The sequence below is a fragment of the Eptatretus burgeri genome, chromosome 5 (genome assembly GCF_056783735.1).
Source record: "Eptatretus burgeri isolate ZD-2024b chromosome 5, Ebu_testis_v1, whole genome shotgun sequence".
Lineage (NCBI taxonomy): Eukaryota > Metazoa > Chordata > Myxini > Myxiniformes > Myxinidae > Eptatretus > Eptatretus burgeri.
Genome location: NC_140965.1, coordinates 106,912,557 through 106,938,685, shown reverse-complemented (window position 1 = coordinate 106,938,685; position 26,129 = coordinate 106,912,557). Strand labels below are relative to the sequence as shown.

Here is a 26,129-nt window from a genome sequence, read left to right as displayed (position 1 = left end):
AGTGAAATATTTTTTATACAATCTTAAAACGTCTCCAAAACATCCGATTTTTACCAGAATTTCGACAACAGAGTTTTAAGCGTCCTAAGCGATCGCAAAAACCGAAGACAAAATTAAAATCAAAGTTAAAAGGAACTCGTAACGTGGAGCGAAGCAAAAATACTCCATTTCTCCACATTAATTTAAGGAATTGCGCCCTGCAGCACGTGACGAGCTGTGATGCGGAGAGTGAAATATTTTTTATACAATCTTAAAACGTCTCCAAAACATCCGATTTTTTTTACCAGAATTTCGACAACCGAGTTTTAAGCATCCTAAGCGATCGCAAAAACCGAAGACAAAATTAAAATCGAAGTTAAAACGAACTCGTAATGTCGAGCAAAGCAAAAATACTCCATTTCTCCATGTGAATTTACGGAATTATGTTTGACCTCACTGTGACCTTGACCTTTGACCGATTTTGACCAAAATCTAATCAGCGCTGGCCATCACCCTCCTGAATTACGTGGTTTAATTTGACATTGGTAGCTTCTTCCGTTCTCAAGTTATCGTGCCTACAAACAAACACACAAACACACAAACAAACAAACAAACAAACAAACACACAAATAGAGGACGGAAGTCATCAACATACTTACGAAATCTTTAGATTTCGTAAGTAACAAAATCGACGAACCAATATACTTGAAAACTATTCTATTTTGCAAGTAACAAACAAACGGACAGAGAGGTGAAAATATAACCTCCTACCACCTTCAATGGCGGAGCTAAATTGAACAAAACAAAATGAGAGTTCAGAGAACAACTTATCTCACACAGTCATGAGAAACAAGGTCATGGGCAGGGTCTGTGAGTGGCAAATTTGATTTGTCATGATGGTGTAAAATGCCATTTAATATTTTGTCTTAGTACTGCTAAACAGAAGGGTTTTGAAAGTGCTAAAAATGTGATTTGTGTTGTGCAGAATTCAAGGATTCAATTCAATCAAAAAAATTAAGATTTTAAAGGTTGCAGCAAAAAACTCTTTTTCTGAAGTTGATGTTGATGCAGCATCTTTTACACCGCCTTATTTAACACATTACATTAGTTATCTGTGACTGTTGTTTGCAATGAGTTTCAATTTTGTCTGACTGCCAGACACACAGACAGAGGAAAATAATTATCGTACTCCTTTCTGTGCATGTGTGATCGGGTGAATTCTAAGACAAAGTATTGCTAAATTACAGGTTATTTTTCTGAATCATATTCTGACATGCGTTCAAAATAAAACATTCCATTGAAATGAAGTTGTTCCTCAATCTTAAACTGATGCTTGTGGACAGACAGACAGACAAAAGGAACCAATCATGACTGTGGGGAACAAGGTGAAGTTAAAGTTTCTGACGTTGCCATAAAATGGATATAGTCTTTACCAGAACTGGCCTTCTACGACCACATTTTGCAAAAACAAAACGTATTTTTGGTGGTTAAAGACTCCTTCCTTTCTCCACTGGCTGTTGGTGGTTAGGATCGCATTGCGGCTCACTCTCACCAACCCACATTTGGCAAGCGTGGTGAATATGTCAAAGATCCAGCAATCTGATTTGAAGGAGGTCTTCATCCTGTAGTAGACTGTATTGGGTGGTTTATAGCGTTTTTTGAGTTGCCTTTTTTTTATACATTATTGTCTATTTAACCATAACTTTACATCAAGTAAAAGTATTGCACTATAATTTGGTGAAAAAGTGTTTGTGGAAAATATCGATTTATTTAGGCCTCGGTCACATTTGCCACGGCGGCCGTGGGGTCTCCAAAATCTACGGCCACTAGCAATTATACGGCGGCCGCAGTATTTCCACGGTCACACAATGTAGCAGTCACATATGTTTATATTTTTTGGGGAGTTGCATGGCGTATTTATAAATTGTGGGGACGGAAAACGTGGGGTTGCCATACGGTCTTTGATTTGATGTCGCACGGTGACCTTAGGGCATTCCTGCGGCGGCCATAGCATTTTCAAGGCAGACGCAAGGTACCCTAAGGCGAACGTGCGGCCAGACGGACGGTAACGAGTGGGTTAATTTATTTATTTTTTTTTACCATTTCTTTTGTTTCGGCTTGTCGAATTGCTACGGGGAACGTAGAAATAAAAAAAGTTATAACTCCGCGTTATAATTCTACGGCGACCTTACGGCCTGTAAAATATAGCCATACGGCATAGGGCCATCCTGAGGCCACCGCAGAAACTCTGCGGCCACCACACGTTTCTGTCAATTCAGAGGGCGTACGACCGCCGTATCCTCGCCGTAGAGCAAATGTGACTTAGGCCTTAGGGTCAATTTAAAGGTTTATCTCATTATTAATCCAACAAAAGTTTGCAGTCTGTGTTTTTTTTTTTTTTGGCTTAATTTTCTGATTAACAAATATTCCTCTATGGAACAAATTTTGGAAAATAAATGGCAGTGTGTAGTGACCTCATTTGGGGTGGGGGAGGGGGAAGGAGGTGGTCTACAGAGAATTGTGACATCAAATTGATCATTCAGTCTACTTTCATTTCAAGTATCGGTTCTACGAAGTAATTCCACGTCATGTATGTGCCTACTTTACGATGATCATCAAGAGATGTCCCAAGGCCTACACATGCCTGGATCGTCACCCTCATAGAGCAATGAACCACAAATGGTAAATGAAATGTTTTCCTCCACATTATGGTTGTTTACAAGTCCATGGGATACGTAAACTTGGATCATATCATTTTGTTCCTATTGGCCCACCTTCTGCCTCCTTTGGACGCACTGAGTAGCAGATACGAGAAGATGAAGCTTTGCTGGCATACTGCTCCAGAGTGCCATCATCACCACACAATTCACATTCAGATTCCATGTCTCTAGGACGGCATTTGGTGAGGGATTGCTTACACATAATTCCTCCACAATCCATAAAAAGTATATATATATATATATATATATATATATATATATATATATATATATATATATATATATATATATATATATATATATATATGATCATTTGTTATATTTTACACACAATATATATATATATATATATATATATATATATATATATATGTATATATATATATATATATATATATATATATATATATATATATATATATATATATATATATATATATATATATATATATATATATATATATATATATATATATATATATATATATATATATATATATATATATATATATATATACATATATATATATATATATATATATATATATATATATATATATATATATATATATATATATATATATATACATATATATATATATATACATATATATATATATATATACATATATATATATATACATATATATATATATATATATATATATATACATATATATATATATATATATATATATATATATATATATATATATATATATATATATATATATATATAAATATATATATATATATGTATATATATGTATATATATATATATATATATATATATATACACACACACATACATATACACACTACATAGCCAAAAGTATGTGGACACCTGCTCGTCCAACATCTCATTCCAAATTGATGGGCATTAATATGGAGTTGGTTCTCGCTTTGCTGCTACAACATCCTCCACTCTTCTGCGAAGGCTTTCCCCCAGATGTTGGAACATTGTTGTGGGGATTTGTTTCAATTCAGCCACGAGAGCATTGGTGAGGTCGGGTACTGATGTTGGGCAATTAGGACTGGCTCACAATCAGCATTCCAATTCATCCCAAAGGTGTTCGATGGGGTTGAGGTCAGGGCTCTGTGTAGGCCAGTCACGTTCTTCCACACCGATCTCAACAAACCATTTCTACATGGAACTCGCTTTATGCACGGGGGCATTGTCATGCTGAAACAGGAAAGGGCCTTCCCCAAACTGATGCCACAAAGTAGGAAGCACAGAATCGTCTAGAATGTCATTGTATGCAGTGGCGTGAAGATTTCACTTCACTGGAACTAAGGGGCCTAGCCCGAACCATGAAAAACAGCCCCAGACCATTATCCCTCCTCCACAAAACTTTACGGTTGGCACTATGCATTCAGGCAGGTGGCATTCTCCTGGCATCCACCAAAGACAGATTCGTCAGTCTGATTACCAGATGGTGAAGCGTGATTCATCACTCCAGAGAACGTGTTTTCACTTCTTCAGATTCCAATGGTGGTGAGCTTTACACCTCTCCAGCCGATGCTTGGCATTACACATGGTGATCTTTGGCTCGTGTGCGGCTGCTCAGCCATGGAAACCCATTTTATGAAGCCCTCGCCGACCAGTATTTGTGCTGACGTTGCTTCTTGAGTCAGTTTGGAACTCGGTAGTGAGTGTTCCAACTGAAGACAGACGATTTTTCCACGCTATGTGCTTCAGCACTCGGCAGTCCCGTTCTGTGAGCTTGTGTAGCCTACCACTTCGCAGCTCAGCTGTTGTTGCTCCGAGACGTTTCCATTTCACAATGACAGCACTTACAGTTGGCCAGGGCATCTCTTGCAGGGCAGAAATTTGATGAACTGACTTGGTGGAAAGGTGGCATCCCATGATGGTGCCACGTTAAAAGTCACTGAGCTCTTCAGTCCAGCCTATTCTACTGCCAATGCTTGTCTACAAAGATTGCATGGCTGTGTGCTTGATTTTATACACCTGTCAGCAATGGGTGTGGCTGAAATAGCCAAATCCACTAATTATAACAGGTGTCCGCATACTTTTGGCCATGTAGTATGTATGTGGTGGACAAAAAATGGAAACACCTGGTTAAATGAGGGACACCATGCAAAGGCTTCCACACAAGTGCAGTCCACATGTTAATTTAGAAAATAATATCCCAACATGCTTACGGTCATGTATAAATTTTCTGCACAGGCCTGGTTGCCTTAATTATGGCAAGCATGTCTGCAAGAGGAGACCCCACCCCCCTCCCAATGCCCCCATCCACAGAGCACGTGTGGTGGCCCAGTGGTTTGATGAGCATGACACTGATGGTATCCATATGTCATGTCCTTCTCAGTCACCAGATCTGAACCCAATCAAGCATTTATGGGATATTCTGGAATGACACCTGAGACAGCATTTTCCACATCCAAACAGGTGTGAGTTGATCGACTTTCTCATGGAAGAATGGTGCCGCGTACCTCCTGCAGAATTCCAGACACTGATGGACTTCATGCAATGGCACGTACAGGCCATATGTGGTGACACAACACCCTATTAAGTAACTTTACATTGGTGTTTCCATTTTTTGTTCAACACACGCACACGCGCACGCACGCACACACATACACACACACACACACACACACACACACACACACACACACACACACACACACACACACACACACACACACACGTTCGTGCATGTGTAATGCTTTTTCACACCCAAAAGAAAGCAACAAACTTGGCTTTGTCTGTGATTAACGTGCATCCACGAGTCTGCAACTTCATCCACTCAGCCACAGTGACTTTAATGTGATAAACATTGTTTATTTATTATCATAAAGAGCCCATCCTTACAGACAGGAGGAAGAAGAAATATGACGAGGAGGACCACTCCAAAACAGAAAAACAAACACACACAAACAGACACTGCGAATCATTTCGAAAGAAAAATGAAGAAATATAATCATATATAAAAGTATATGGAAGAAGCGCACAAACAAAAACAGCAACAGCAACAGCAACGGCAACAACAACAACAACACCAACAATTGTTGTGAAAGATCCTTTGTTTTCTGGCTGGTTCACGTCATTGTACACTGCGAGTGACTCAAAGTCTTTATTTTATACTGGATGTTTCCCCAGCCTGGATTGCACATGACAGCACTGTGCAAAAGGCGTTAGGTTTCTAAAAATACCGGCTCGTGCTGTGCAATTATCGCCATTTTTTTTTTGTTTGTTTTTGTTTGGCGCAGGAACTTTGGCACAAGAGGAGGTTATTCGGTCCATCATGCCTGCGCTGCACCATCCCTCGTGTCTTCCCACATCCACATACAAGCTTCCTAACATCCAAACACCTCTTCATAGCCAATGCATCCAGGTACCGATAACTAAATCCCATTTAAACTTATCCACCCCGTCCACTGCCACTACCTTTCCGGGGAGACCATTCCAGGAATGAACCACTCTCCAACTGAAAGACCCCCGTCTCCAACTGAAAGTACCCCGTCTTAAAACTGTCCAAACTCTCATCTTCTCCACCCTCAATGTATGTCCCTGGTCCTAATGCTGTCCATTCTTCTTGAAAACTTCACTGCACTGATCTTGTCCACACCCTTCATTATCTTCAACATCTCTCTTAGATTTTTTCGCAATAATTTTCTTTCCAAAGCATATCGCCCTGTCTCCTTCAATCGTTCCTCATAGCATAGTCTAGCTAGCCATGGAATCAATCAAGTACCTCGATGCTGCTGTACCTGATCTAAGGCAGCTATATCCTTCCTGAGATGTGGTGACCAAAACTGGACACAATATTCATGATGAGGCCTCACGAAATTCCTGTACAGGGTTAACACTACCTCCTTTGATTTATAGTTTATCCTCCTATGAACACACCATAAAACCCCGTTTATTACCTTCGCATTCTGCGAAAGGTTATGTTTTGGTCGGCGTGTATTTATTTATATGCCTGGTGTTGGCGCAGTGGTTCGGGCAGCGGCTTGGGATCCAAAAGGTCCTGAGTTCAAGCCCCGTTGGGCCACTGAATTAATACACCAGAGGGTTGACTCAGCCTGTCATCCTTCCGAGGTCGGCGAAGTGAGTACCAGTATACTGGGCCGGTGTATACCCCGGTTAAAATAGGTGTACCATATCCCTGTGTCGTAAGAGGCGACCAGGGTTGCGTCAGGAAGGGCATCCGGCGTAAAACATGTGCCAAATCACTATGTGGATCATACGGATGATCCGCTGTGGCGACCCCTAACGGGAGCAGCAGAGAGAAGAAGAAGAAGAGGAGTATTTATTTATTTATTTGTAATCTTGTGATTCGTATAACTCAAAAAGTATTAAACCGAATTGCATGAAATTTGGTGGGATGATTGGTTATGAGCCAGGAAGCATTCGATTAGATTTTGGGATCGTTCGGGTCAAAGGTCAAGGTCACGAAAAGGTCAAAATCGTCTTTTTGCGATAACACGGTCAATTTTTATTCAATTTGCATGCAACTAACGCCAAAATGTTCAGAATTCAACGCCTCATCTTGTGATATGCAATATGACACAATGCCGCCCATACTCTTGTTACCGGTGAGGGCTCAAAGGTCAAGGGGGTCACGACCTTGAAAAATATGCGGTTTTTGTCATAACGCGGTCAATTCTTGTCCACTTTACATGAACCCAGCACCAAAATGTTCAGAATTTAATGCCAAATCTTGTGACACAATGACGTCATAACACATGTCACCGGTTGGGGTAAAATGTCGGGGGGGGGGGGTCACGCCCTTGAAAAATATGTGGTTTCGGCATAACTCAGTCAATTCTTATTCGATTTGCATGAAACCAGCATCAAACGAGATTACCTTCTCTTGTTGAAACGTTGTGTTCACCGAGCTTGCGAGTGAAGACTCGCCAAAACGACGTGAGTTGATTGTTGTTTAGTCCGTAGCCCCCGAAAGTCGGGGGTGGGTCATGACATTATAGATATCTGGTTTGTGTCATAAGACCATTCATATGAAACCAGTTCCCCACACTCATACCAAGAACAAAAAAAGTAGTGGCGGCGAAGGTATGCACTCTATGAGTGCCCGTTCTAGTTTTACCTGAAGCGACTACCTGGCCTCTGCTATTTGCTTACCTCCCTTATCTATTATCACCTACAGATCCTTCTCCTGTGTGACTCGCTCTAAGACTATCACTTGCATCATGTAGTCTCTATTTTTATTATTCTTACCCATCCCTAACACCTTACATTTCTTTTATGTTAAACTGCATTTCTCAATCTTTTTGCCGAATGTATTAAAGTATCTCAACTTTCTGTAATCTGATCACCGCCCTCTCTGTTATCCACCTTTCCTCCAAGCTTTATGTTATCCGCAAATTTATAAAGCAGACTTTTAACCCCACAATCCAATTCATTGATGTTAATTATGAATAATAATGATCCCAGTACCGCTCTCTGAGATACTCCACTACTTAAATATTCCCAGCCAGTCATTCTCCCACTCACATCCACTCTTTGCTTCCCATCATTAAGCCAATTTCTAATCCATTTAGTTACCCAACCAGCCACTCCACAAGCCCTCACCTTGGCGAACAACCTCCAATGCGGTACCTTCCCAAATATCTTCTAAAAGTCGAGATACACTACATCCACTGCACTTCCCTCATCCACCCAATCAGACGTTGTTTGTTTGTGTTTTACATACTCCAAGTACCAATCAGCCATTGTTTGAAGACGTTCTTTGTTTGTGTGTTTTACAGCAGCACTATGTCGTAAATGTGTACTTGGAGTCATGCTTCTTATTCCTCCCACTCATTAGGAGGGGTTATTTGCGAGTTCTACTTGAATAGTTTAATGGAAGAACAAAGGCAAAATAACAATAGCAGCTCTTTATGAGATGAGGAAGAACACTCACAAATTCCAGACATGCATTCAAGTGGAATGAACGAATAAACAGGCGAGTGAATGAATAACTAGCAGACAAGTGGTATTTAGGACACGTTCATTGATGGTAGGTATCCATTTAGGACACGTTCATTGATGCAAGGTAACCAGTGAAATGAGTGAATGAATGAACAAGTAAATGGATAAATCAACAAGAGTGAGAATTGTTTTGTAATACATGTCCACTACCGGTCCCAATGAATGTTCAGGAGATTAAAAAAAAAATTGTTTGCATTTAATGCATGCTCGAGCCGATTCCGGAACCAAAATGAAGAAGAAGAAACCCGATAACCCGACGTGTTGCAGTCGTTTCTCGGCTTTGTCTATTTCATATTAAAAATTGCCCGATCCACAAACATGAAGAAAAAAAAGCATGTGTTCGGCTTATGTGCATATATAATACATCGTGATTATATACTGTACCTGGGATCATTCCAATTGCACTGGGCCATGGACTATCACCAAGGCCTAAGGCCTGAGGCCTGAGGCCTGAGGCCTGCCAATCTGTGCTGCATCATGCAATGGTGGTGCATAATTTTATTGGGGGTGAAGTCAGGCCAGTTGGCTAGCCAATAGATGTAAAGCAGTGGGGTGGAGTCAGGGTAGTTGAACTCTCTCCATGTACAATATTTGATATTTTCCCTAAAAAGGGCATAACTCTGTGAAAAATGATGAAACTCCCTGAAACTCGAACTTGTTCTATAAGTTATTGTAATAAAGCTGTGTACAAAGTTTCAGTTGAATATGTTAAAGGGTATGGAGGAAAAAAAATCTGGAAAACCACAGGTAGGACGGACAGACAGCAAACTGATGGTACACTCTGGTGAAACTGGGAGGGTAGTAATAGAAGACACTCCATACTTTTTTTTTTACCATTCATAGATGTGTCCATTGTTAGCAGAAAGTCATTTAATTGAGTGAATGAATAAAGAGGTGAGTGGATTAAGAAAGACATTTGATAATAAAGAAATCAGAGACATTTGAGAAATTCTTACCGTTCATGGACATGTCCGTTAATGGGAGGCAACCACTCAAGGGTGAGATATGAAGATGAGTGTGCAACCGGTATTGGAGGTAGAGGAATGGGCATTGGTGGATAATTACGGCGCCATCCCTGGTAGATCAGATCGATGTAGCAATGCATGCGAGCTGCCTGATTAGCCGTGAAGGAGTTCGTGCAACTATCATCTGTGTTTCATCACCAGCAGCAAAGGCGCAAAAGGGAAGAAAGCAAAAAAAAGGTGAGCAAATTTCGAATTTCATCAAAACAGATTATCAAAATAGTGAGATGGAAGTCCACTTACTCACAACAAAGTGAATTTTGCAAACTTTTTGTATCCAAGTGTAAAGTATAATTGAAGAGCATAACAGATAAGGAATGGTAAAGAACAGACTGAGATGAATATAGCAGGAGGGGAACAGACCTCCACATGGCACTACCATTGACTGACACCAATAAAAGGTACACATTATGTAGGTATGTCTTCATTAACTGCCACAATTACTCCCATATTCTTTCTGGGTTGGTCAGGGGGAAGCTTGGTCCAAATCTTTCACAAACCGGCTGGCCAGTCCTGACATTTGACTAAGTTTGGGAAGGAATTTGGAATTTGGTCATGGTGCTGCCAAGAACTCACCTTCACTTCAGGGGACCGTGGGATATTAAACATCTACCAACTAATGCCAGTAGAAGAGCCATCAGTTTAACGTCCATCCGGGGGACGGCACACACTTTGATGAATCACCCTGCCTGTGACACACCAGGGTAACACTTTATAGGTGGGCCAAGACTCGAACCCAGACTAGAGAGCTTAGAGGTGAGTGTACATGCCTTACTTATGTACATTTGAATAACGCAACATAAACACAAGCCATATCTAACCATTCTGGTGTACAAAAAACAAATCCAATCCTGTTATTTGTTTTTATCTTGTTGCCCCTCTCATACTATGCCTGGCGTTGGCTTAATGGTAAGGGTGGTGGGCTTTGGATCCTCGGGTCCTGAGTTCAAATCATGCTCAGCTTTTAAATTAATACCAGGTGGGGTTAATTCAGCCTGTTATCCTTCCAAGGTCGACAAAATGAGTGCCCGCATGCTTGTATACTGTGTCGGATATACAATACTCTTTGTACTTTGCTATTTATATGGTATATATATATATATATATATATATATATATATATATATATATATATATATATATATATATATATATATATATATATATATATATATATATACATATATACATATCCTTTCTTGCTCTCTCACAACTGTTTGTGTCTGTGTATTAAGTAAAAGAAAAATGGTTGATAAAATGCAAATTCAACAACACCTCAGTTCAAGAAAAGCACAGTAACAGTGTGTATTTATATATACATATACTGTATATATATATATATATATATATATATATATATATATATATATATATATATATATATATATATATATATATATATATATATATATATAATACTACTTTTACTGGCAAAGGCAAATAATGAAACATATTTCTTTGGAACAAGGACTTGGAAATTAAAGCAGTACATTGAGCAAAAAATTGAGAGAGAGAAAAATATAATATCAGTAAATGTATCCACATTTAATAGCCCATGTATATTAGCATAATGAGGGATGGAACCACTCAAATTTAAGGTGAAATTCAAATTCGAACAACTCCACCAAAAAGTAAATCCAGTGTGAGATCTCCAAAGGTAATTGGGATGGACCCCCACCCAAAAGGAAAAGGGTGAAATGGTCATATTGATTTGGAAACCTATTTGTCAACAGCGGTCTTCAATGAACATTTCAGACAGAACGCACTCGTATCACAGTGAACAGAGCTGCATATACGACCAAAGTGGACATCGTGAATATTGAATGTAGCTGTGCAATAAAGTTAACGTAATGCAAACATCTCGACGTTGAATGTAATTATTTAAATTTTGGATCCAAGGTATTTAGTAAAATAAAATATAAATCTGTCATTTGAAACTTCATTTTGGTGGAATATAAACCGTTCCACTGAAACATTACAAAGGAGTGAACAATTAGCTAAATCAGTGTCTTTCATTAGGGGGTCTGAAAATAAATGAAACTGGAACAGCACTTGGAAGAGCGCATACCACCACCAGGCTGAATAGTTTACGTTTTGTATCCCACTGATAGGCCGGATCTGGGTTCAGACCTTTAACAAAATCTAATCGGCTTGTTCTTGTCACCTAACCAACTCATCCAAAAAGTTTTGTCATAATCCATCCACAACTTTTTGAGATATCGTGCTATGTATTATTTTTGGCCACATTTCTCAATGGTGAAGAATCACTTGTAAATTAAAAAAAAATTCTCGTATCCGGATCTGGATCTTCACCAAAGTCGAACAATTCTTCCTTGAAAAACATCCTTGTTCCACACGCTCCCAACGTTTGACTTGTCAAAAAAGAAAAAAAAAACTGACGATTGCAAATAACATTTATATGCACACATACATTTAACAAGGAAATTCCAGTCTATGTTTTGGTTTGGTGCAACTTAGCTGTTATCAATAATGAGTAGCAATAAAATGGTTGCCCTTTATGGAATTGAAAACAGGAAGACACAGGAACTTAGTATAAAGGAATACAAAACAGAAGGGCATCCCAGAAAAGTTGTAAAACTAAATGTGGAATATCTTCGAAGCCAACCAGGCAAACCACTGTAGGAATCCCCCCTTCACAGACATGAGTCCTGGCATGGCTTGCATTTATTCCAGGTTTACGTTTTACGATCGGCCCGTGAATGCCATGCAACAACGGAGCTGCGTGTGGCATCAAAATGTTTGGGACTACCGCATGTATGTTCTTACCACGGCCTGTGCCTGTGTTTCCCAAAAGCCCGCACGCTATCGTAAAGAAATCTAATGAGACCCATCTGTGGTGCGTGACCTGTTGTTTTATGGGCGGCCAAACAAAAAAAGATAAGGCTTTGTGCTGCAGGTCTCTGACATATGGAAATTATTCCGCTAGAGGGCACCAAATTTAGATTCCTTTTATGTTTTCCATCTGCTAACTGTAGCCAAAGGAAAATATTTAAAAACGAATATTTGTAGAATTAATGTTTTGTGATAAAAATGCAGGAGAAGAGAAGTGATGGCAAGCTCTCATTGCAGCTGTTGGATTCTGGGTTCATTGAATGTCCTGGTGAGATGGCAATTTTCATCAAATCATTGCTTTGTGAAACAATCTCACGCACGGCCTTTTTAAAGGGGATACAGATGAATAAGAGTATACCTATACTCTGGGCCAGTATACCCTGGACAAATTTAGACTTCAATGGAATGGATATTCTAGAGAATGAAAAAAAAAAAGAACACACCTGCATAACTCATATAGTTGTTGAATGGTGTGTGGCGAAAATGCTGGGCATGACAAGTGTTGTTGGCTGGATCTGGGTCCCGGCAGAGCTTGTTCTGAGGAGTCGGTGATGTATCAGCGCAGAGATCACCACGCTCCAGTGATGGCTCTGTCTCGATGCAGGGGTCACTGCACGACTCTGTCTCTGAGACGCCACGGAAAACGTGATAGAGGCCCAGATTGTGCCCAATTTCATGGATTATGGTGTGTGTGTGGCCAGGCTCTCCATAGTATGTCGGATTTAATACCACACCACCTGCAAAAAGGTTCATCACCATTCAGATGAGTACAACTTGATCATCACAAACTGAACGACCTTCAAAGTCTCGAGAACAACATTGTAGCTTCCACATCCTCCCTCTATTTCTTCCCTACACAGCCATCCTTTCTCATGGCTTCAATCAGACTACATATGCCCACCAAGGCACTGCTTAATCTTCCACTGCTGAGCAGCAAAAGGTTGAAAATGATGAAAAGGATGAAAGGACACGTGCATTGAAGGTTACTGGTTCACGTTTCGTGTTTTCGTGCCAACCAAGAAATAAATTCAGGCAGAACATGATCACAAAATGAAAACAGGCAAAAACACTTTCTGAGAACAGAGAGTTTTACTTTGTGCAGTGATAGGGGGTGGTGGGAGGTCTTGCAAGACAAAATACTTCATTTTAGGGCAAAATTCTGTCAGAAACCTCGCTCACTTCAGCAGTATAAAAATCCTGACATTGGGACGACATAAAACACATTGCTTTTCGAAAGACAGATCAGCATTAACATTGTGGATTAAAATTTTATTTCTGGTGTTTCATTCATTTGCTGAGCTATGTCCTTTCTCGCAAGGTATATCGGACGCTGCTAAAACAGTGATTTTTAATGGTCTCATTGATTGAAGGTGCGAAGATGTTGGGAGTAAAAATTACACTCTTTACACAAAGCAAGACGCTGGGAGTGTATTGCTTCAATGACTCCAATATTCTAAATGACAATCTTCCATGACATGGATTTAACTTCATTAATGTTTGCAGTTATGACCCTGGACCATCTGGCACCACAATATTTATCACCACTCAGGCTGTTACAATCCGATGTACACTACGCAACATGTATGCGCAGTTTCCTATAATTGTGGTGTCATTTCAGAAATAAGCTACAAGTCTGCGATGAATTTTGATTAACTTACACTCTCCTTCTCCAACCAAACTAACTGTGCAGGAACTCATTGCCTTCCGAGAAAATACCTGCGGCATCTTCTTTCTATTAGCACATATCGGAAAAACGAATCAGCTTGTTCTTGACACTGACACAACTCGTACACCAAGTTTCATTTGAATCCATCCATAACTTTTTGAGATATCGTGCCACATATTGATTTTGGCCCTATCTCTCAATGGTCAAGAAACACTTAAAAAATTAAAAACTATCGTATCTGGATCCGGATTCCGATCTTCACGAAAATAAAATTAATTGGTGTTTGTCTCACACCCAACCTGCCCAACAAGTTCTGTCTGAACCTGTCCATAACTTTGCAAGATATTGTGTTATATATCGTTTTTGGTCCTATCTCTCAATGGTGAAGAATCACTTAAAATTATAGCATCTGTATCCGGATCTTCACCAATATCGAAAAAATTTGTACACATCGTATACCAAAAGTGTCGACCGAGTTTCGTCCGAATCCATCAATAACTTTTTAAGATATCCTGCTCACAGATAGACAGACAAGCAAACAGAACAACACGGGTGAAAACATAAGCTCCATCTATATTTTGTGTCAGAGGTAAATGAGTGGCATTTCTGCATAAACTGCACTTGTCGTCACAGGTGCCACGTGTGCATCAAGGTGAAAAAATGACATGTTGCACACATGTATACCTCTCAACTAAAGTGTAACTATCACTACAACCCTTTCATATTATCTAATTGCATACAATCAATGCATACGGCATTATTCTGTATGATTTAACACATCACAAACGTTGTCGCTCTTTTTTTCTCAAAATCAAGGTATGTTGATGAGCATATTTGCTCACCCATGCTGGTGAGAGCTTCCTTGTCCCACGGCCAGGTTGCAACCCCAGCCAAGTCATCAGCAACCGAGTTAGCAAAGTATATGTTGAGATGTGTATTTCCATCAAGTTTGAGGAGTTCTTTCAACTCTTTAACATCCATGTAGGCTCTGTGTGAAAATATGAAATAGAATATGGTTTAACCATTTCACACTTTCTGAGGTTTACAATCACCAAACAGACAAATCAAAAAAATTAATAAAATCACACAGAAAATTATAATATAAATCAAATTCTTCTGCAATTTTTAGATAAAGCATTAAAGAAGAAACAATTTAATCGATTAATTAATAAACCAGCTCATCAATCTTTGACACTCAAACTGACTTTGCCAATGGTGTCTGGATCACTAACCTATTTGGAGAGTCTGGGTCAAAACAAGTGTTAGTGGTGACATTAGTGGAACCAGGTGCACAGCATTCTCCATCATCAAAGTTATGAAACACAGTGTTGCACTCAGGGTCACAGCGCCCATTTCTAATGTGGTGTGATGAGCACTCAGCAGTGTTCTGTCCCATCGTTGATGGAAGGCAATCTCCACCGTCAAAGCCAGTAAGCGGATGGCTGCATTCAGGATTGCAGATGTCGTTTCCTACATTGGTGAAGTCACAGTTTGCCAAGATGATTCGACGACGTAGCAGTGAATTGGGAATATCCAGAACACTCAGTTCCCATGAAATGTTATACCTACGGGTGTGAAAGCCAACATAGGTGAAAAGGTTATCCAGACATGCAGGATTTTCGTGAGTTTCACAGCTTCGGAAATACGAGGAAATGCTACGAAACTCAGACACAGGAGGCCGCTTGGACCACTATACCTGTTGTACAACTAAGCCATGGCACAGCCACTTACTGCAGGTCATGATAATTATCCAGCTACCCCCAAAAAGAGATTTGGTCAAGGTAACAGCATACATTAGCCTGCTCCTTTGGAAATATACCATATAATCTATGGCTTGCAACAACCAGGATGCAGACGAGAAAGCCGGTTCCACATCCCATCCAGAGTAATGGTATGCTCCATAATGCAGTGCCCTCTGTTGACAATGCTTCAGATTAAAATTGTATTTTGTTAAATATGACTGTTTGGCATAAGATGCAGATTAGTTAGCAAGCATCTGCCCAAATAAGCTGTCGTGCCATCCAATTACAAGAGGACAATGTTCTGACAACAGACAGTGAGGACTTCATCTTCCCTTACATTGATTTACATTCTCCTCTCTATTATATTTAGATTTTATGTAAAGACAAAAATCTAAAACAAGAGAAACTAGAAGGGCATTCTTTAACATCGCAACATTTCCAGATATAACCCCCCCCATGTTATTATATCATTATATATACTTTTACCAAGTTTGATTTCAATCCCTGAACCCAGATTCAAAATATTAAATAATTATGGATGCCAGACCATGATCAGGTTGAAATTTCAAAAAAATATTCCCCATGACTACTATACAATAACTGTGACTACTATACAATAACTGTGACATTTCATGTCAATTGATGAAGCAGTTCAAGAGAAATATATTATTTAAAGATTTTCATTCAATTCAATACGGCTGCCAGACCACGTGACCTATTAATTATTCGTAAACACTGGTATCTGCAAGGCTTGGGGAACATGTGGGTGAAGTTTCCCCTCAATCCTACAAGATGTTCTGGAGAAGAAGATTTTGAAAGTTATATTCTTCAAAAAAAATCATAGCTGCCAAACCATGTGACCTATGAGAACATAGGTGGAGAACTTTTTTTCCTCATAAATAGGCGATCATACCTGTAAAGTTTCCCTTCGATCGGTTCAACCATTTCAAAGAAGATTTTTGAAGGTTTTCTCGTTAAAAACAATATGGCTGCAACACTATGTGATCTATGACACCATAAGTATCATTAAAACTTTCTGAAAGAGTATAGTCACACCTTTGGTGAATATTTTGTGTCAATCGGATAAGTGGTTGCAGAGAAAACAGATTAAAGTTGAATGGATGTACGTATGTACAGTACGTACGGACGGACGGACGGACAACCCCAAAACATAATGCCTTTGGCGACTTCGTTAGCGGAAGCATAAAAAGACAAGATACAGGGTGGCATGTGAAATAATGACACATTTACAAATGTGATCAAAAAGTTTTATTGTGCATCAAGCAACAATATATTAATCAGTGATAAACAATATTCACTGTAGATTTATGTTCAATGTGAACACAATTTTTCTTATACACTTCATCCAATCAATTGTCTCCTAGATGGGACCAATAAGACTTTGACTTTGCTTGGGTGCACCAACATGTAATATTTTTCAACAGGTATTGGCACTTCATTACCTCGCGCACACGATGTGAAGCCATTAGTTCACGTCCTGTCTGTCTGTCTGTCTGTCTGTCTGTCTGTCTGCAAACGTCAGTTTATGATTGAGAATCAACTTAATTTTAATTAAATGTTATATTTTGAACATGAATCGGACCATGAATTGGAAAACGTACCTGTAGGTTTAACATAATTTGGCTGTGAATTTGTCCAGATCACAAATGCACAGAGAGGAGTGAGGTAATATTTTTTACTCTGTCTGCCTGTCTGGCAGTCAAACAAAATTTAAAACAAGTCGAGGTACATTCAAAGTACACCACCCCAATGCCAAATAAATAACAAATCCTCCAGTGCGAAATCGCCAGGGCGCCATCAGCGCCCAGCGATGCCGCTGTGCAGCATGTGTAGATGGAATTGGAAGAGAGCGGTGTAAATAATTGATTGATTAATTGCATAATTAAAATAAATATATAGTAATCGGAAAATAATTCCTTTTTTAATCACTTGACGAATAATAGCCACCACTACTGTTTCATCCGCATCTGTAACTTTTTCAAAATTAAGTAATTCATCAAAAAAATGACGCATTAATCGATTAATTGATTAATCAACAAATCAAAAATACCCTTTGTCACCAAATCACTTGTTCACTGTCATGTCAAAATATCAGCTTCCTAGCTCAAAATATGCTTGAAATATTGCTTGGATGAGAAACAAAATAAATAAGGAATTAATAAATCGATAATAATGAAGTAATTAATCAAAAATTTTAAAATACTGTTTTTTACAAAGCACATCTTCACTTTTGTTCCCAAATTTCAGCTTCATAGCTCAAATGATGGCCGAGATATCCCCCAGACAAACAGAAAGAAACAATTAATTGATTAATCAATAAATCAAAAATACCATTTACAGACAAATCACTTGTTCACCGTCATGTCCAAATATCAGCTTCCTCGCTCAAAATGTGCCTGAGATATTGCCCAGATGAGAAAGAAAATAAATAAGGAATTAATAAATTGATAATAATGAAGTATTTATTCAATAAATAATTAATGGATTAGTCAAAAAAAACGTTTTTGCCAAAGCATATATTCACGTTTGTCCCCAAATTTCAACTTTCTTACTCAAAGGATGGCTGAGATATTGCCCAGACAAACAAAAAAGAAAAAAAATTGATTGATTAATTGATGAATTGCATCATTAAAATAAATAAAGAAAAATCATGACATAATTGATTTCTCAATCAATTGCCTCATACCTAAACCACCACTGTTTCATCCGAATCCATCACTTTTTGAAAATCAGGTAATTCATCGAAAAATGAATAATTAATCGATTAATTGATTAATCAATAAATCTAAAATACATTTTATAGTCAAATCACTTACTCACTGTCGTGTCCAAATATTAGAGTCCGAGCTCAAAAGGTGCCTGAGATATTGCCCAGATGAGAAAGAAAATAAATAAGGAATTAATGAATTGAAAATAATGAAGTAATCAACTGATTGATTAATCATAAAATAAAATAATATTTTTGCCAAAGCTTCATTTTTGTCCCCAAATTTCAGCTTCCTAGCTCGAAGGATTGCCGAGATATCGCCCGGACAAACAAGAAAACAAACAAAACAAACGGAGTAAAAACTGAGTACTGTACTCCCTTCGGTAACTGTCGATGTCATGCATCGCCTGGATATGGAATTGGGAAAGAGCGGTGTTTTTTACAATCATTCTAAACAGGAAACTTGCTGTTTTTAAGGATGTCATAATGGACACAAACAACAGGTACGAATGCTAAATGTAATGTGTCAAATAAGAGGGTGTATAAGACACTGCATCAATGGCGAGAGATAAACTTCCGATTTTTTTTTCTACGACCTTTAAAAAAAAAAAAAATTCAATTTAATTACATAAATTGAACACTGTAGAACACAAATCACCCTTTTAGCACTTTCAAACCCCTTCCGTTTAGCAGGATTTGAACAAAATATTACGGCATTTTACGTCATCACGACCAAACAAATTTGCCACTCATAAACCATGTCCCTGTTTCTCAAGATAGCATGGGGGTAAAGTGTTCAATGGACACTAGTTGATGCTGCATTGACTTTAACGAACACCCAAATAAAATATTCTTTCTGTTAGAACCCCATTTAAGTGAAAAATGGTTTCATCATAAAATCAGATGTTGTGCAAGACATCAAAATTTTCAATGAAATATGACAGTCTGAAGTATTTTCCAGCAGCAGTCTGAATAACAAAAGGCATTGTATAGTTTCCCCACAAGAATGTCCTGATATGGAAGAAATGTATGGCATAAAAATATCTGCCTCTCAACCTGAAAAGAAAAGAAAATTTCTCCATCTCATGGGCCACCAGGGTTGGGAATCAAGGAAAAGTGTAAGGAAGTAAAAAAAAATCTCTGACCGAAATGGGAGAAGGCATGTGATTTTGGTGAGTGGTCACTTTGAAGCACTTGGGGGAGAAGCGCAGGTTGAAGAAGCAAAGGGAAAACATCCCACAAACGGGTAAAAAACAGGGGGTATGGCGAGCAAAGGAGTGAAGGTGAGCAACAAGCTTGTATTTTGGAAAGGTAACTATGATTTACGAGATGAATAAATGCAACCTGACGGAATTAAATAACCACTCAGTGGAATCGTGTTTTGAGTGTCTGTTCTAAAGTTAGTCGTCGGTGGCCCAATTTTGACCCCCAAAATCGTACTAAATGCTTCAAAAGTGGTACGTGCTGTTTCCTCGTTTGATGCTCAGCAATTAGAAGATAGAGCATATAGTAAAACCCCATTGGAAGAAGACCTAGCAGTCATCGAACTGTCCGTGGCGAGTGAGAAAGCAGAAGTTAATGTTCCTCCACATAATGGTTTTCAATGTTGTTGGTTTGCACAGCTTTAGCCTTCACAGCATCCTACAGTACAAGGTAGGATGTTGGGACACCAGCTCACAAGGAAAAGCAATGCTAATAGCATTTGCCTGGCTTTGGAAACTGGCTCGGAAATGTGGTTTTCCCAGCAGAGGTCATGGATGATGTCTTGTTGTTGTTGTTGTTGTTGTTGTTGTTGTTGTTGCGTTTGGCAGCTTGGCTGGTGGGTAGCTATCATTTTGTTGGGGTGTGCTGCTGATGCTGTGCCCCTATACCACTACACTGGTACTCATTTCACCGACCTCAGAAGGTTGACAGGCTGAGTCAACCTCACCTGGCGTTAATTCAGCAGCCAACAGGGTTCGAACTCAAGACCCAAAGATCCCAAGCCAGCCACCCGAACTGCGAAGCCAACACCAGGCTTGTGGATGATGTTAAGACCACTGATGTCAATAAACAGAACTTCATTCAGAGTTAATTGCAGAAATAGTTTTGAGGGTTGCCTTGTCATTCTTTGTCGATATACATAGGATGTGAGACTTACTGGGATCGAAAATCATGTTTCAGGTATTGGAATGGACACTATTCAAGATCAACTGTTGTGAATGATGCAATGAAACAACTAGCATAATTTAAACATCAATTTGCAGGCAACAGAGAAGTCTTTAATACAAAAAGCAAAATAATTAGACCGAAGATGCTGAGTCTGCTCGATAATTTAGAATTAAAAAAAATGTCGAGTCCTGTCGGAATTTCGATCGGAAATATTCAAGATTCAAGATCAAGATCAAGATGTCGGAATATTCAAGATCAGAGTCCTGTAGACATATTGTTGCAAATTATCAGAGGTTCTTTACTTGTAACAAATAGTTGATAAACACAACACCTAAAAATTGTGTGTGCACTGCTTGAGCCAGTGATGAGGACATTTACCTTTTGGGCCAAATATTTTTCACAAATGCAAAAAAGGCAGAATACCAAATGATAAATAATTATCCCCACAAACAAATTACAGTCATACCTTTCAAAGGCTTGGTTGAGCACAAGGTGCTGGTTTTTTATTTGAGGTGGCTGTATGGTGGGTCTGCTTCCATCACTTTCACGTATGTTCACAAGCCGATAACGCATGACCTTCAGCTCATGCAGTGGCCAGTAGTTGTTGTAACTGGACACAATGCGTACATTGTCACACACCGTCTGTCCGCATGGTGGAGGCAGGATCGTCGGTAAATTCGGCAGATGAGGAGGACCGTCAGGAAGTGGAACAAGACGAGGGTATCCCCCGCGCCTAACTCTCATCCAGCTGCTATTCAGAGCATGGAAATTACCGTAAAGTGATGGTGAGGGAACCTTATCAGACATCAGAAGGTATCGAATCTCTGTCTGAGTTAAGGAAGTTGACCAGACTTGAAGGCCATATATGAAACCACGGTAGAGATAACCTCTTGTAGAATGATCTCCTCCAAGGAAAAGTGACTTACAAGGTGCTGCACCTGGTGCAAAAAGTGGACCAGATGCCTGTTTTTTACCCAATGCCACTTGTACTCCATTCACAAACAGAGCTAGCCAATGGCCGTTGTATGTGGCTGCTATGTGAGTCCAGACACCAGGTGTGTAGCGAGAAGGAGATGTGATGTAAATTTTCTCAGGTGCACGATCAGTTCGCAGTGACACAAAAAAGTGAGAATGCGATGAAACACGGGGCCTGCCATCAGGTTTTGCATGCTCAATGCCGACTGTCCAGCCCTTGTTGTGTATTCCATAGAAGCAGTCATCAAAGAGGCCTGCACACAAAAAAATTGTGGAGGTCAGCAAATAAGCAGCAAACAAATCCTTTGAGTGAAACTGAGAAGTAGCCATAAAGATAAAGCCTCTTCTTGGAGTTAGGTATTCAATAAACACTATTTGCAGCAGGTGAGTGTGTTGGGTTGTTAAATTGCACACTGGCATGATGGGTTAAAAAAATTTCCATTGTGAGAATCGTTTATAAGAAAGGTAGTTACTCAAAAAGAGGACAAACATGTGCTGATAAGACAATTCTCTAACCACAAATATCATGAGGATGACAGTCCTCAAAAGTGCAGCAATATCTAAAACTGCAAAAGTTGAAACCAAGGACATATGGGAAAAAAGGGAGTTAGGTTCCTGGTCTTTGAGAAAATGTTGAGGAAGGTGGGTGGCAGCCAAAAAGAAACATATTACAATTGAAATACACATGGGAGTTAAAACGACGAGAGACTTTTGGTGTGAGACAACCACCCACATGGACGTAAACACTTTCAATGCAACTCAAAAACTGTGAGTGATCAAAATTAAGCCTGGGGGCAACTAAATAGGTATACAGAGAAGGTTCCCGCAAATTGTCAAAACCACAAGAGCTAAATGCGTGACAATTAAGGGTTTCGTGTGACACAAACACGCACGCACGCACACACACACACACACACACACACACACACACACACACACACACACACACACACACTTGGCCGACAGGATGCTAAAGAGGTTTTACACTTGGTTTATAAAGAGGTTAAACACTTGCTTTTTAGATGTTCTGCCTGGGTATGATTCTCATCCTGACTGGAAAAATGTTGATCATTGCTTCAAAGATGGGATGTTAGATCACAAAGTTTACTGTCCCTGAGAGATTCATCCAAATCTGAGTGTCACATCTGCGAGCTATAAATGTTAGACATTAAGTAATCTGGGTGTTGGATCCACACTGTTTATTGTGAAGAATTGGTGAGTTATGACCTGCAACCTGAACAAATTAAAAAGGTCCCCCTGCTGCTGTAACTACCACTGGGAAGGCAAACACAACGACCCAGTATATAATCTTTGCTGCAGGGCTGTTTTAGAAAAGCTGAATCGAGACCTTCAGGCAGGGCACCAGACAGACATATAAATACATGTATATGTATGTATGTATGTATGTATGTATGTATGTATGTATGTATGTATGTATGTATGTATGTATGTATATATATATATATATATATATATATATATATATATATATATATATATATATATATATATACATACATACATACATACACCGGGCGTAGTGGCGTGCGCCTGTAATCCGGCTACTCGGAGGCTTGGGTTGGAGGATCGCTTGAGGACGGGTGCTCTGCTCTGCACTGGGCTGTGCTATGAGAGGGTGTAGGGCAGCCCGGAATCATGGCGAAACCCAAATCTTATCCCTGTGTCGTAAGAGGCGACCAGGGTTGTGTCAGGAAGGGCATCCGGCATAAAACCTGTACCAAATCATTATGCCGATCATAACGGATGATCCGCTGTGGCGACCCCCAACGGGAGCAGCCGAAAGAAGAAGAAGAATATATATATATATATATATATATATATATATATATATATATATATATATATATATATATGTATATATATATATATATATATGTATATATATATGTATATATATATATATATATATATATATATATATATATATATATATATATATATATATATATATATATATATATATATATAAATATATATATATATATATATATATATATATATATATATATATATATATATATATATATATATATATATATATATATATATATGTATATACATATTGTTGCGGATTCGCGCCCGCCGGCGTGCTGACGGCCACGTAACTCGAAACGCGGCACGTCGCCCACCGGACGGACAATCCAGTCGTGACCCTCTCGGACTAACGCCGGGAACCAGTCACGGGTGGAACTTTCGGTCTCACCGCGATCGAGCCAATCAGCCCCCGCGTGGGATAGGGTTGCTCGCCAAATTCGACCTACCTAAGTACCCACGCGGAGGGTAGACCGGGCGATCGCACCTCGCCGCAGGTCGACTTCGGACACGGGCCACTTAAGCGACCCGTTCCGTACTATCAGAATAACCGAGCGGTGTTATCGTCGACCTCGACGGTTCGATTAATTATCGGGCGTATTCAGCCCACTACCAACCCTTTACGTGAAGCAAGATGGGGATTCAATAGAGGAAAAGACGAAGCGAAGCGGGAAACAGTTCAACACAAAGCACATTTATTCGCGGCACACGGGAGCACACATATACAATTCCACCAAAAGCACGCAGAAAAGACACAATGCAATTTACACAAAAAGCAAATGTAAAAGCGAAAACACAATGCAGAGCTAATATCGACTACCGAGCACACGGCAACACTTATACAATTCTACTTCACAGACGGCGCCGACAACACATACCCAAAACCAAGGAAAAGAATACCCTCAAGGATGAGGCGGGCCTGAGGCCGAGACCGGGTCGCGCCTACCCGTCTGGTGATGAGACGCGGAGCGGCGATGGCGCCTCAACTCCGCGGGCCTCGCGGACAGTGTCTGGTAGGGGGTGGGAAAGGGGCCCCCTTGGTCGCACTATCTCAGCGCGGGGGGAAACAGGAGGGGGGTTGCTGATGCTCGGGGTATAGAGGATTTTTATTGCCCCGCAACGAGCGTCTCCACCTCGGCCAGGTCGCGCTGTCGGCCTCCCAGGGGTGCAGCTCCCGACGCGAGCACCCCCTCGTCTGGTGTCGCTGCCTTTCCACAGCTCCGTCCCCTCCGTTCCGATTCCAACGCACACGACGACCAGCTCCTTCTTGCCAACTCCACCGCCCGCGAAGTCTTGACTCTCTGTTTCCGACTCTCCTCCTCTCCTACTCTCCGCCTCTGGACTCTCCTACTCTCCGCCTCTCGACTCTACTGGACTGACGAACACGGTCCTTTTATCAGCCCCGTAGCTTCGCCCTCTCATCTTTGACCCCCTCCCTTCGACCTTTCACCTCGCTCCCCATTGGCCCGAGAAAAAGTGGGCGTGAAGGCTTTTTGATCCATAAATTTGCATATATCGATCGCCCTGGGGGCGGGCCAGTCGCCCCTCGCTCACCGATTGGACGGCAAAAAGTGGGCGTGTGTCGTTTTTGATCCGTTTTTGAAGCACAAAATCCGTGATTTTGTACACGCTGTTCGGCGCGCGCCCTGCACGAGTCCAACACCGGTACCCACAGCGGGGCAAGAACGGTGGCGATGCGACGGTTGCGAGGTGTGACGGGAAGGTCGTGGCGGTTGTGCTGAAGCGGCGTTGTGGTTGGTGGTTGATGTTGTGGTTGTGGTGGTAATCATGGCGGTTGGTCCAAAATAAAGATAGCAAAAGAAAAACGGCTATCCTGAAGAGTCGCAGCACGCATAAATGACATGTATTCCCACTAGACAACGGGTTTGGACCTAACTACACATGTACTTACCGAGATACCTCACCTAAGGGACCTGAATGGTGGTTTGCGAATTTGGTAACCACAACACTACCCCCTCCCCTTTTTACAGACTCGTCCCGAGTCGTCAAATTTTCGTGTGCCATCATGTGTAGTTTTCCCCGAGTACATTTTACCGACGGATCCCTGAGTGCGACATTCATGGTATTCGTGTCCCCAAAATAAATAACCTGAGGGCTGCGTAATTACCTAAACAAACTCACTCACACGGACGACTTAAATAAAATTGCCGGCGCTAAGACATACATGCCGGGGGCGCACTCATATGTACAGTACATCTTAACCTTAACTTACAAATTTTACACTAAACCATGGCCCAGGATCACTGAACTCTGCAAAAGAAAAGCAGTTAGCAGGGAGCCAGGCTGCCCACATGCAGTCTCTGGCTCAAACAATGCAGGTGACAGGGAACGTGGCTGGCTGCTCACACGCAGTCCAAGGCCTTCCCTTTTGAACTGAACGCAGTGAACCACAACGGTGCATGGGCTGCACAAACGCAGTCTCCGTGCCAGCTCAAGTGGCACACGCAATGAACACAACGAATGGATGGATGAATGG

General features: G+C 40.3%; 1 protein-coding gene across 4 annotated transcripts in view; it reads right to left on the bottom strand.

The window, feature by feature from the left end:
* LOC147027119 (pappalysin-2-like) overlaps nucleotides 1-26,129 on the bottom strand; it is a 510,774-nt gene that overhangs the window by 397,452 nt on the left and 87,193 nt on the right. For all 4 annotated transcript variants that reach the window (XM_085883283.1, XM_085883284.1, XM_085883285.1 and 1 more), the window contains exons 2-7: nucleotides 21,291-22,053; nucleotides 15,436-15,768; nucleotides 15,046-15,191; nucleotides 12,981-13,274; nucleotides 9,619-9,811; nucleotides 2,754-2,866 (exon numbers count right to left, since the gene is read on the bottom strand). In XM_085883283.1, the coding sequence (XP_085739409.1) occupies nucleotides 2,754-2,866; nucleotides 9,619-9,811; nucleotides 12,981-13,274; nucleotides 15,046-15,191; nucleotides 15,436-15,768; nucleotides 21,291-22,053 (1,842 nt within the window). The remainder of the gene's footprint in view (nucleotides 1-2,753; nucleotides 2,867-9,618; nucleotides 9,812-12,980; nucleotides 13,275-15,045; nucleotides 15,192-15,435; nucleotides 15,769-21,290; nucleotides 22,054-26,129) is intronic.